We start from the raw sequence: 13,092 nt of genomic DNA, 5'->3' as shown, positions 1-13,092 counted from the left end.
TCTTTTAGCAAAGTTTGATTGAGAGTTTAGTTTCTTAAAACACTTCGACAAACCTTATCATAAAACGGCCGTCTGACGGCGCACTGTCAAAACTTTATTTTGAAAACATGTTTAATGAAACTAATAATCTGATCATCTGATCAAACTCCGGTAATAAAACGAAGGCGGGGCTCATTAAGTGGCAAATACCGTTCTTTGTTTCATTAGAAATATTATAGTAAAAGAAAAGTAATCTTTCTTTCAAGTCTTCATATTAAGCACTGTTGCCTTCCGACGTAGCATATATGACGTAATTTATCAAGTGATATAGACACACACTGTATAAACTATTCATACAACCCTCCGCCCATCATGTGAGTAGTCGCTATATACTGTCCATGAAGCCACCCGCCCGTCATGTAAGTAGTCGCTATATACTGTCCATGAAGCCACCCGGTCGTCAAGTAAGTAGTCGCTATATACTGTCCATGAAGCCACCCGGTCGTCATGTAAGCAGTCGCTATATACTGTCCATGAAGCCACCCGGTCGTCATGTAAGCAGTCGCTATATACTGTCCATGAAGCCACCCGCCCGTCATGTAAGAAGTCGCTATATACTGTCCATGAAGCCACCCGGTCGTCATGTAAGTAGTCGCTATATACTGTCCATGAAGCCACCCGCCCGTCATGTAAGCAGTCGCTATATACTGTCCATGAAGCCACCCGCCCGTCATGTAAGCAGTCGCTATATACTGTCCATGAAGCCACCCGGTCGTCATGTAAGCAGTCGCTATATACTGTCCATGAAGCCACCCGCCCGTCATGTAAGCAGTCGCTATATACTGTCCATGAAGCCACCCGGTCGTCATGTAAGTAGTCGCTATATACTGTCCATGAAGCCACCCGCTCGTCATGTAAGTAGTCGCTATATACTGTCCATGAAGCCACCCGGTCGTCATGTAAGTAGTCGCTATATACTGTCCATGAAGCCATCCGCTCGTCATGTGAGTAGTCGCTATATACTGTCCATGAAGCCATCCGCTCGTCATGAAAGAAGTCGCTATATACTGTCCATGAAGCCACCCGCTCGTCATGTAAGTAGTCGCTATATACTGTCCATGAAGCCACCCGCTCGTCATGTGAGAAGTCGCTATATACTGTCCATGAAGCCACCCGGTCGTCATGTAAGTAGTCGCTATATACTGTCCATGAAGCCACCCGCTCGTCATGTGAGTAGTCGCTATATACTGTCCATGAAGCCATCCGCTCGTCATGAAAGAAGTCGCTATATACTGTCCATGAAGCCACCCGCTCGTCATGTAAGTAGTCGCTATATACTGTCCAGGAAGCCACCCGCTCGTCATGTAAGTAGTCGCTATATACTGTCCATGAAGCCATCCGCTCGTCATGAAAGAAGTCGCTATATACTGTCCAGGAAGCCATCCGTTCGTCACGTAGGTGGTCACTATATAAAGCCAGTCACCCCCTCCCCCCACCCGGTCGTCATGTAAGTAGTCTCTATATACTAACCAGTCAACCCTCTGCCCTTCATTTAGGTGTTCAATATATACTGCCCAGGAATCCATCCGCCCGTCATGTAGGTTGTCGACATATACTTCTCAGTCCCCCCGCTAGTCATGTAGGTGGTCGCCATAAACTGACCAGTCACCCCCCCCTTCCGCTCGTCATGTAGGTGGTCGCCATTTACTGCCCAGTCACCCCCCCCCCCGCTCGCCATGTAGGTGGTCGCCATATACTGCACAGTCACCCCCCTGACCCCCGCTTGCCATGTAGGTGGTCGCCATTTACTGCCCAGTCAACCCCCCGCTCGCCATGTAGGTGGTCGCCATATACTGCCCAGTCACCCCCCCCCCGCTCGCCATCTAGGGGATCGCCATTAACTGCCCAGTCACCCCCCCCCCCCCCGCTCGCCATGTAGGTGGTCGCCAAATACTGCCCAGTCACCACCCTCCCGCTCGTCATGTAGGTGGTCCAGTCACGCCGCCCCCGTACGTCATGTAAGTGGTCACCATATACTGTCCAGTCACCCCCCACCACTCGTCATGTAGATGGGCTTCATCCATATACTGCCCAGTCATCCCTCTGCCCTTCATGTAGGTAGTCACAATATAATGTCACACCTCCAACCGCCATAATCTTTATACTGGTCAGTCAAACCGAAGCCCGTGATGTAAGTGGTCACTATAATCTGTACACTCTCTCCATCGTCCGTCATGTAGTTGGTCGCCATATACTGCCCAGTCCACCCTCCACCTGTCATGCAGTATTCGCCGTTATATACTGCCCAGTCAGCCCTCCACCCGTCATGTAGTTTGACGCTTTTGAATGTCCAGTCAAACCTAGGGGGTCGCTAACGATAACACACATACAAATATTAAATCGTTTTGCGTCTTGTCGTTGTAAGGACATACACACAATGTTCAAGCGTACGAATCTGAATTTATCAATGCCCATTTCCCTCTCCCATTATATCTAACAGAGCGGTACCTGTGTGTCCGTTGTTTGTGACGGTGATGCTGGAGGCGGCCATGCTGCTATATCCGGTGAACTTAAAGGCGGTCCTCAGGCTTGCGTCGTACGTCATGTTGGCGGCAGCCGGAATGGCAATGGGGGACTGGTTGGATCCATCGCAGTAGTCGTCGCTGTAGAGGTCAGCCCAGTAACTTGGTCCTTTGGGGGGTAAATCATATCGTTTCTTGTTTGTATTTTTTTGTTTTTATGTTCTATGTCTTTGGCGTTTACCCAGTGCCTTTAAACCGGGTTTATGTTTGAATTTTTTGCTACTGAGCTTGTTTTTGTAGTTTCTCGCATAAATATTAATAATTAAGAACACGTCTGAAAATATCGACTACCAAACTAATCTTTTGCCATTAATGATTAAGTTGTTTAATTAGCAGTTCCAGGATGTGCCGTTGTTGGCAGAGCGACATTTATCCAAACACAAAAACAGTTGGTATGTTTTGGCATTAGTAAACGACCGGCTAATGACGATCTTATATTGCGAAAAAAACTAAACACCAACTATTACGCTAAACAAATATTAGCCAATGTTCAATTTCAAAATTTGTGTTAATCCTTACTATTATAAACTATTTTGTCGACATAAGACGGGATCAATATTTGTTTTGGAAACAAAGGACATCCAAACCTGAACTATAGTTTAACCATGTTTGGGCAACAACATCTTTTGAGCCAGACCATACTTTACGAATCATTGGAACCCCCTATTTTTTAGTATTCTCTCCTGAAGATTATCATTTATTCATTTAAACAAATGCATTTCTATATATATTACTCACGGAATCCAGCGTTTTGTGCTTCAAATGCGAATTTTACGTACACATTTTAAAAGGGATAATGTAAAACAAAAATGTGTTGGCATTTGGCATTTAAGCGGAAGTAAACATAACATGTCTCTTACAATATAGCAATATGGCATGCGTTAAATGGCAAAGTGGTTACAATTTAATGCATCCAAGTTCAGACCATTATGTTATTTAAACATTGAAGTACCATTTTCCGTATAATTTGAAGATTTTCGACTTCTGCCCTTATTCAAATTTCTAACCGTTTTGGAAAAACTAATAAAAACATTCTTTCATGCTTTTAAACGATCAGACCACCTGAGCGTTGACATTATTAAATCAGTTAATTACCTTTGGGTATATTTTAGAGTATTTTTTGCAAACTTGCCAAGATCATTTAAAGCATTGAACAAAATTCGCCTGGGATATTGGAAGATTTGCTGAAAAAATCAGCGTTTATTATATTGAACACAATATTTATAAAACTATACAAAGAAAACATTTGTAAAAGAAAGTACATACCGGTGTGGCCAGAGTAACTCCCTGAAAATTTATACCACAAAATATCAAAACCAATTCTGCGACAAAAGATACTCATAATTACAACCATTTTAAAACTTAATTAATGTGTAACGTACCCAATTTGGGTCATGCTAGAAATATGTTTTAAGTGTGATAAAACTACTTGAGACTTTGGTGTCAATTATTGCTCTTAAACGCCGCAATACAAGGAAAACAGGTTTTCGATTTTTGCAATCGGAATTTTTATAGCATTGAAGTTTTGAGTATTTCAATTCAAACATTGTATTTTGTATTGTTTATATGAACATCTCCATATACTATATATGTGTTCCATATTCCAAGTTTAATCACTTCACTTCATTCTTAACCAAATTTATTTTCCGATTTTCTGTTTTACCTAAATCCTAAATCCAAACTCAGTGTGTTTTTCCGATGAGCATGCTTTGTACTAAGTTTCACATATCTATATGTTATTCTGAGCTGAATTATCAAGGAAAACATTTTCGAGTTAAATCTTGAAAGACTCCGACCCCAATGTCTCCAAGCGTTAGTAAAAGCTAGCTTAGGTCATCTACTCTGCAGATGCACAGAACGTAGATTTGCTAATTGAATTGCCAAAAATTTCATAGCTTCCTCCTTATTAAAGAAATGTTTGCAAAAATAGGACAATATAACTTATATAAAATGTATGAAAAATTGAAACATTCTAAAGTGTTTGGAAAAAATATTCTTTTCAACCTTTTGTTATATGACATCAATGTTATTTAATTATAAATGCTTTGGAGATTCAGTCAAAAAAGCAAACTAAACACATAAATTGTTCAATTTTGTTTTACTTAAATGAAAAACACTTACACTCCGCACCATAAACGTCCGGAATAAAACAAATTAAAATTATGCAAATTAACTTCATCTTTTCAATTTTATGGAACTGAAATCGATATGCAGAGCTCCAAATGACAGTGCGGTGCAATCAGCAGTTTAATTTATACTATTCGTCTTAAAATTGATCGATATAAAAATTATTGGAGTAATACAGCAGTTCAATACGCTGAATCGGTTGTTTTATTATTTGTTTTATTTGGACAATGTTATATCAAGCTGACGTGCACAAACCTCTTTTGTATCGTAGTGTAAAAATACTTAAATACCACTTCAAAGAAACGTCGTTTCACTCTCAACATTTCCAGTGTTTCATCCATGAAAGTGAATAACCCACTTCCCCACATACCGGGGTCCCGATATGGTATTTGTGCTTTTAAACATGCATTCACGACTATTTACTGCAACCTCTATGCCCGTATTCACTAACGTCCTGAATCCTAGTTTAAGACCCAAACTCAGAAAACCTGAAGTTATTTTTTCTTGTAATGATGTTATTATAGGACCAAAGATGGCACAATTTTGTCTTTGTGTTACCAATAGCATGTTCTACATTCCTTCTTGTTGGTAAATGTGAAATTGAAGTGCATCTCTATTTCTAAAGGTGCAAACATTTTTTCGTACCATAAGCATAAATTTGCATCTCTGTTTCAAGTTATTACTGCTCCCCCGTATACTTAGAGGTGACCCTCTATCTGATTCATACAACTGCACCTACATAACAATTTAGAATACAACCTACATTTTCAGCAAAGGAGATTGCAGAGAGGCAATCATTAAGTGCCATTAAACCGGGTTTATGTACAACTTTTTGCTACTGAGCTTTTCTGTAGTTTTTCACATAAGTATTTCAGCCACGTTTTACCCAAATGGTACGCCACAATTGACTGTTTGCATCGCGTGGCAAGTCCTAATGCCTGGCCCTTTAAAAAGAAGACCAGTATTGGTTTCTAACAAGGAATCGGTTTCCAAGTGTTTAATTGTCGTCAAATTAATTATAAAATAAGTAAGAACTGAGGACGTTCTAAAGATCTCCTTTTTTTAAGATATTCTTCGAGTATATTTTAAATTTGCGCCGTTGTTAAAGATACAGTATGTGGATATGTTTTATTTCAGTGTATATCTATGTTATCATTATTCGCCGACATTTCAAACAGATCACCAAATCCTTGAAATTAAACGCATTAAGATATTTACTTAACAATTTAAATACAAACATGATACTTAAAACCTTCTGGATTCAGATCAATCATAACACATCATTTGTAAACATCATACAATCTACCTTTGTTTGACAACATGCTACATATTCGTGTGGTCGTAGGTTGTGGGGAAACTACACTACCCCAGTTATCACGCTTACACACATACTTGTAAAAAGCAAGTGCTCACACTTAAGTGTCAGATCAAAACTTGGCGAGTATCTACAGTTATTTGGTCTAAAATCTGCATGTTTACTAAATTGGAGGACAAAATCGTTGAACTTGTTGTACTCTACAGAACTAAGATATACATATATGCACATATAGAAGGATGGAAGAATGCAGTAAAGGCTTTAACACAAGTGCAAAAGACCACCATTAACAAATGTACAAATCTACTTAAGAAAGGATCAGATAGAATGACAACTGACAAAAAATGAAATTGATGGATTGGAAACCATGCTCAAGAGATAGGTATATATTTATATTTTATACTGGGGCACAATGAAGCAAAGTTCAACGTCGAAAATACTCAAGAAATATGGAAGTTTTTCTTCTCTTTTCTATAAACTCTACGAACAAATTTCAACCGATCATATTGACATTGTGCATTCAAATGATTCTGATTATCAAATGCTTTTTGCGATTGTGGATTTTAGTCAAAATATAACAAAAACATCCAAGTAAGGGAATAAATCTGGTCTAGAGCCAAAGTAAAGAAAGAGCAAGCGTGGAGCAAATACAATCTGCTGATTTGTCAGTAAAGGACCTTAACCGACAATAAATCCAGTGGAATGGGCCTTGCCGCTCATGCGTGTCTCGTCTGTGACAACAACAATTGACGTCAATGACGTTAATGCCATAGAGGATATTTGTTGAAGTCAGTGTAAGATCGTATTTTATTTCAAGAGTGGTCACAGAAAAAATACTTTCACAAGTGGCGTAACGTAGTAAAAATATTATTTTTCTGTGACTACTCGTGAAATAAAATACGATCGTACACTGAATTCAACAAATTTCCTTTTTATTTCATGCATATATTGTGTTTTTGTAGTATATTTCCCCGCTAGAGTAAATGTCTGTGGCCTCTTTGCGAAGGGAAGTAACTGCGACATAACCGCTATGTCAAATTTACCTCCTTTTCGCGCGAGCAGTCCGTCCACTAAAAAAAAAGTTCCACACTTTATGGAAATGGTTGTTGGAATTGAAATTATGTTAAGATAAAACCCTACTTCCATCAACGAAACCTATCATTTTTAACATTTATTGAGGCACAAAACAAGTATTCAAACAAAAGTATTTCGGAAATAAAAAAAAAAATGAATCGCGTAGAAATACAATTTAATGAAACTTGAGCATGTGACATTTTGGTACATTTAAAAAAAAAGATGGACTTATAAAAGTGTGAATTCGTAAAAGCAACGGAAGTCTGTGTTTTTCGTAGTACATTATTGTATATATATATATTCACTGTCGCACTCAGACTCTGGATCTTACGGTATTTCTCGGGGTGAATTCATGCTCAGTGCAGCCGAACGATGTTGTTGAGACAGCGAATAAGTTTCATATTTCAATCTGCTTTAATTGTTCAGGTTTTTATGGCCGATGATCTGAGCTATTTCATAAGGCTGGGCTCCTTTATCGTTCAGCTTTTGGACAAGCCTTTCCTGAGTATTATTTAAAAAAAAATGAATTGTTGAACTGATGAAGGTAAACTTGAAATTGGTCAAATTCAAAATGCTTGTGCATACATGTAGGCGGTTAGAGTCGGTAGGAAGAAATTATCTATTAACTCTATTACTAGCGCATGTGGTCAAGTAAATATTCAACCGATACCTACCAAGAAGGTTAAATGTAACAGTATGTTCCATGAAATAGTTTATACATAAATTGGTAAGTTTGTTATTTTTTATTAGTTATATTTGATTTTGACAATTCTATACGATTGGTCAATGTGTATATTACTGCACTACAGACGACAACAAACATGTACTTGTTACATACATGTATTTTATTCAAAGTCAAGGGAAGCTAATCTTATAAAAGATGAAAAAATAGTCAGTAGTTGTCTGTACAGAGTGGAATGATCAAATGTTATCATTTCACTCGAGCCAGAGTGAAATGATCAAGTTATCATTCACCAATATTGTTCATCTTTTCACCGATATGCATAAAATAAAAAAAAACAATATCTATGATTTTAGCCTGGGTTTAAAACGGACAGGGTGATGCAAACAAATGACAGAAAGCTTAGGGTGAAAAGGGCAATTCGTTTCGGGCTGTGAAGAAATTAAAATTTATAAAGTTCACAAGCTGTTTTTAGATATCTGTTTAATTGAAGTAGTTTTACTTTTTAATTTCCAGCTACATTTAATGTGTTAGTGTTTTATCATGTAAGAAGCTTTAAAACAAAATTTAGAACAAATAATATTTGAGTATCTAAAACTTTTAATTCTTAGAAGGCAGAAAATGCACACGTTGAATTCACTGAGGCCAGAGTGCTCCCAAAGTACGGCAGGGTTCAGCTTCCTCTTAAAACTCTTAAGCTTTAATTTTATATCCCGACTTCTTTCTTTTAAAAACAGACGTACTAAAAATAGCGTTTTGCTTTTTTTGTTTCCATTGTGTCAGAAGACCCCGAAAAACTTAAATCATGATTTTAGAAAGTGTACCTTTATATTATGTAAAATGTCTTTTTGTCATTAGTGTTTCAATTTTACGTTTGATTTCAAGTAGTTGATCTGTTGTGACGTCATTTGATATACTGTTTCCAGTTACTGTCGGTTTGTTCTACTTAAAGAATGGGTGAGAAAATCACTGAAAGGTTTTCTTAAATGAAATTAAGTATTTTTATGCAAAATGAAATAATTAACTATTTGTGTAAATATAAGTATAGATTGCGGGATTTATGTCATTAACGGATATGTACGGAGTTTGGCTGGTAAAAGTACGCCTGGTGTCTTTCGGACTTCACACACTTAAACCAGCCCAACTGCGTTCATACCCCGGTAATGGCATAAATCCCGCAAATCCTTCCTTAAACAAGTTTGCTATATAGATGCAATTGATTTTGAAAAGAAGCGTCAAGATATGTGTATAACATAACTCAACTTAAGGAGTTTATAAAAAACAACAACATTTTTACAGGGCCAAATACATATTTAAACGATCTGGTCCTAAACATAGCATTAAAATTTTAATATTTATAGACTTTGCATACAACCCATTCTTTTAATCCTGCATCTTGTAAGTTGAGTTTAGTTTATATTCTGCATCATACCATAATGCCGAAAATAAAACAAGATTCTCACAAAATATCAATATAACAAAATGCTTCTGTTTGATATCAATCTCAATCCCCATGTATTTAACCACAAAAAACATGATTATTATGATTTCATTTGTGTATGTTTTACCTCATCTGAGCACGAATGGTAAGGAAGGGCTAATCGCATCTGTCTTCGTCAGTCATTCATCCGTCCGTCTGTCCGTACGTCCATCATCAACTGCTTGATATACATATTCTCTGAAACCATCAAGCAAATAAAACTAAACTCCTCAAAAATAGATACAAGAGGTCTCGAATGACCTTCAATATCATACTTGATATATTTTGTTTTGATTAATACTGCTTATATAAAAGGACACCGAGTATAGGTGGTCGTGTCCTGGCTGTACCTTTCTCTTGTATGGACATATTTTAAAATAACTTGCCACATGTGTTTTTCATATCAAAACAAGCTTAATGTGTCCCTACCTCCAAGGTAAAGTTCACAATTAGTTCACTTTGCGTGATTCACACTAGTATTAGGGGTCGAAACTCCAATATATCTCGTGAGGCAATCTCCCAGTGAAGGCGTATTGGTCAATCAAAAAAGATGTTGTCAGAGTCATTCCATTTCACAACATTTAGTAGTCCATTAGGCATGTTTACTATTTTAATGGCGGTTTATTTAAGGAATGAATTGCGGGGTTTATGTCATTATCGGGGTATGAACGCAATTGGGCTGGTCAAAGTGTGTCGTGTCCGAAGGATTTTTTTATTAATAGTGACGCATCCACAAAGTTCCCAGTAAAAAAGGCGCCAAAAATCGCTTGTTACTTTTTATCTGTAACTAAATCATATGCTTTTTTTAGTTGTGATCATTAAAGTCAAATGAGTTCAACACGATAATTAAAGCTTATCATAATTGATGTTATGGTGTATTTATCGTGTCTTCTTTTAAAACGCAACTGAGGATGGTTGCATTTTGACTAAAGAATGTAAACATTCGAATATTGGATATAATAGACATTAGTACAGATTTTATAATGCTATGACTGTGCTTTTAATATTAATTGCAATCGTAACAACACTGTTATTTCCGGAAAGCTTCGAGATATACCTCGTAAATAGAAGTAAGGAAAAACGAAAGTACGATGAGTCCGTCGGTGATTAATTAATACAAGTTGCAACCCGCAGAAAGAAGACCCATTGTACTGTAATGGACAATAAGAAAATGGATTGTGTTGGTACATAAATGGTGCTTGTTTAGGATATGACGTTTGTTTTAACATCAACGAATGTTTCAATAGGAATATTTATATGTTCCTCGTATACCTGAAACACACTGTTTCCATTATAAAGTCGTGAGTACACAGAAAATGTACATGACAGTAATAGAAATGAACATAGCTCATTGCATGCATGAAAAAACAACAACATCGGCTTTAATGCATGTACGGTCAAAATGTTTAAAAAAAAATTCACTATAACTTTCCCTTATTAGTTGATATCAATTGAAAGGCTTTTGAGAAATGACCGAGACGAACTGTCAATCTGTGAGTTTGAATGCTTTGTTTTAATATTCTAAATGTTTATATTTTAATACTATCATTCTTTAATGATTAATAATACAAACATTTGGGCTTAATCCAGTACTTTATTGATGCATTTTTGTCCTAATTTTGAAAAAACCCACAACCATTACCCAATCTGCCATTTTCATTAGAACAAGCCAGGAATTCAGCGACAGCCGCACCATTGGTACCATATTGCTCTCTGAAAATAACAATTAGATTTATATTTAAATGTCTGCAATTCATGGGCACAGCAAAGGTATCAGATTTTTTTCTATGTATCTGCACCAACTTTCACCAGTTTAGTAAACCGGCATCTAATTGTACCAACATTGAGCTGATTGAACCAACACTCACAACAGTGATAGTCAAGAAATATATTTGGAGAAGAGGTATGTTTAAGAACGGACATATAAACAATATGTCCCTGGTTTAAAGGTTTACTGTGTCACAGATTGGCACCCAAACATTTTTTTTTCTGTAACGAATCTCAGGACAATTATCAAATAGAATGTGTTTCGCTTTGATATCATTATTGTAAAAAAGTACCAAAATGTAAAAAAAAAATGTGTCGGAGATCGGGTTCGAACCCGCGTCGCCAAAATTGAAGTCCAGCGCCTTACTCACTGAGCTACAAAGGCTCTAACTAATGGGATGACATAATTAAGGTATACACTTACCTCGGTAATATCACGTGATAACACCGACTAGCCAATCACGCATAAGGAATGAATTCTACCTGGTAGACATACCCAGTATTGTTATTTTAATGGAAAAATACGAAATAACTGCTAATCTTAAATAAATTGTAAACTATGTGGTACATCAGTTAGTAAATTAATGCGTTGTACAGATCGATGCCAAGTTTATGTCAGTTTTCGACAATTTTCTTTTTGTTTCGCTATTTCATCATACGTGAGACAGCCCCTTTAACACATCTAAGTATAATGAGGTTTATATATATATATATATATATATATACATTTTGAAATATAGACACAGTCTCAAAACTTTCCGGACAACCCTCGTATATATATATGATTTTAAGCTATTCACTGATACAGAGTTATGCAAGTCCAACATATTATCATTCTATCTACAGTCAGATTCAGATTCATTTGTATCTAAAATACTCTAATGATGTATTTCATTTCTTTATATTTGCCAATGGAAAATGGAGCTCAACAATTAATTTTTACTATCTCAGCATCTTGTAGCAGAAAATATTTCAAGTATTAAAAACAACACTTACACATAAATACGTGGTAATAGTTAGCCCCTCATTCTGTATTTTGTCTAACATATTGTTTACCTTTGTCCTTTGAACATCTCTTTAGTCGGCTATTTCCTAATGACACGTATTATTATTGTATTGTATTTCTTGTAGCAGCAATGCGTTTGTACAGTAAACATAACCTGCTATACCACACATGACTTCAGTACTGTTCAAGTAAAATGAAAAAATACTCAATGAAAGATTGAAATAAAACAGCTGGTTGAACATTCAAATGTCGTCATTTCTTACTATTTGTATATTATTTTTTTTTGGTTTTCTTTTTTTTGACAGAAATGTCCACATGGAAAAAACAAATGGAATTGTTTAAAACGTCGGAAGTTCTTCATTCAAACAGCAAACAGTTTGAATCTTCATTGATCAAAGCCAATAAGTTTATGTTTAATAAATATTGTTAAAAGTTAGACGCATCATGTTCCTGTATTAGTTCACCTATAAATAGGAACACTATTATTTAAAACACTTATTTTATTTTGTGTACATGTACTCCCGGACACGAAATGGCCATTTATATTTAAAGTGTATTTCAGTAGTTTCCAGTAGTTTGTACATCATAAAATATCAATATCATCACTCTTCGATGTGCTGTCAACAAATATCGGGTCAAATATCAGTGTCAGCGCAGGTGATTATATGTTTAGGATTATATTGAGGTACTTGCAGCGTGTTTCTGGCAACGTGTGAACCACGTTTCATTGGAATATCAGACTGTTTCTGGATTATGGCAAAGGTCAATGTTTTGCACGACAACGCATACACGGACGACACCTATGCGTTTTACTATAACAATACTAAACACATGAGCAATGTGCACCTGCTATGGGGCACGAACCAAGGACTGCCGGTACACTAGCGCTATTACCAACTGAGTTAACAGGGCGGCTATTTATTGACTTCAAGCATTACCTGGATGTTTTAGTGTCTTCAAAAACCGTGAGATTTAAAAACGAAATTGGAATATTAGATCATGGACAAACATATTTACAATTTAATTTTAACATAGTTTGTTATATACTTAAAGTTACAATTGCAATATCTGTGAAACATA

General features: G+C 36.5%; 1 protein-coding gene across 1 annotated transcript in view; it reads right to left on the bottom strand.

Moving 5' to 3' along the window:
- LOC128220065 (uncharacterized) overlaps positions 1-13,092 on the bottom strand; it is a 33,213-nt gene that overhangs the window by 17,277 nt on the left and 2,844 nt on the right. Inside the window, exons 3-4 of the mRNA XM_052928318.1 lie at positions 10,882-10,952; positions 2,488-2,670 (exon numbers count right to left, since the gene is read on the bottom strand). Coding sequence (XP_052784278.1) covers positions 2,488-2,670; positions 10,882-10,952 — 254 coding nt within the window. The remainder of the gene's footprint in view (positions 1-2,487; positions 2,671-10,881; positions 10,953-13,092) is intronic.

The sequence above is a fragment of the Mya arenaria genome, chromosome 15 (genome assembly GCF_026914265.1).
Source record: "Mya arenaria isolate MELC-2E11 chromosome 15, ASM2691426v1".
NCBI lineage: Eukaryota > Metazoa > Mollusca > Bivalvia > Myida > Myidae > Mya > Mya arenaria.
Note: the sequence above shows the minus strand (reverse complement) of the source record. Positions and strands in the feature narration are given on the sequence as shown.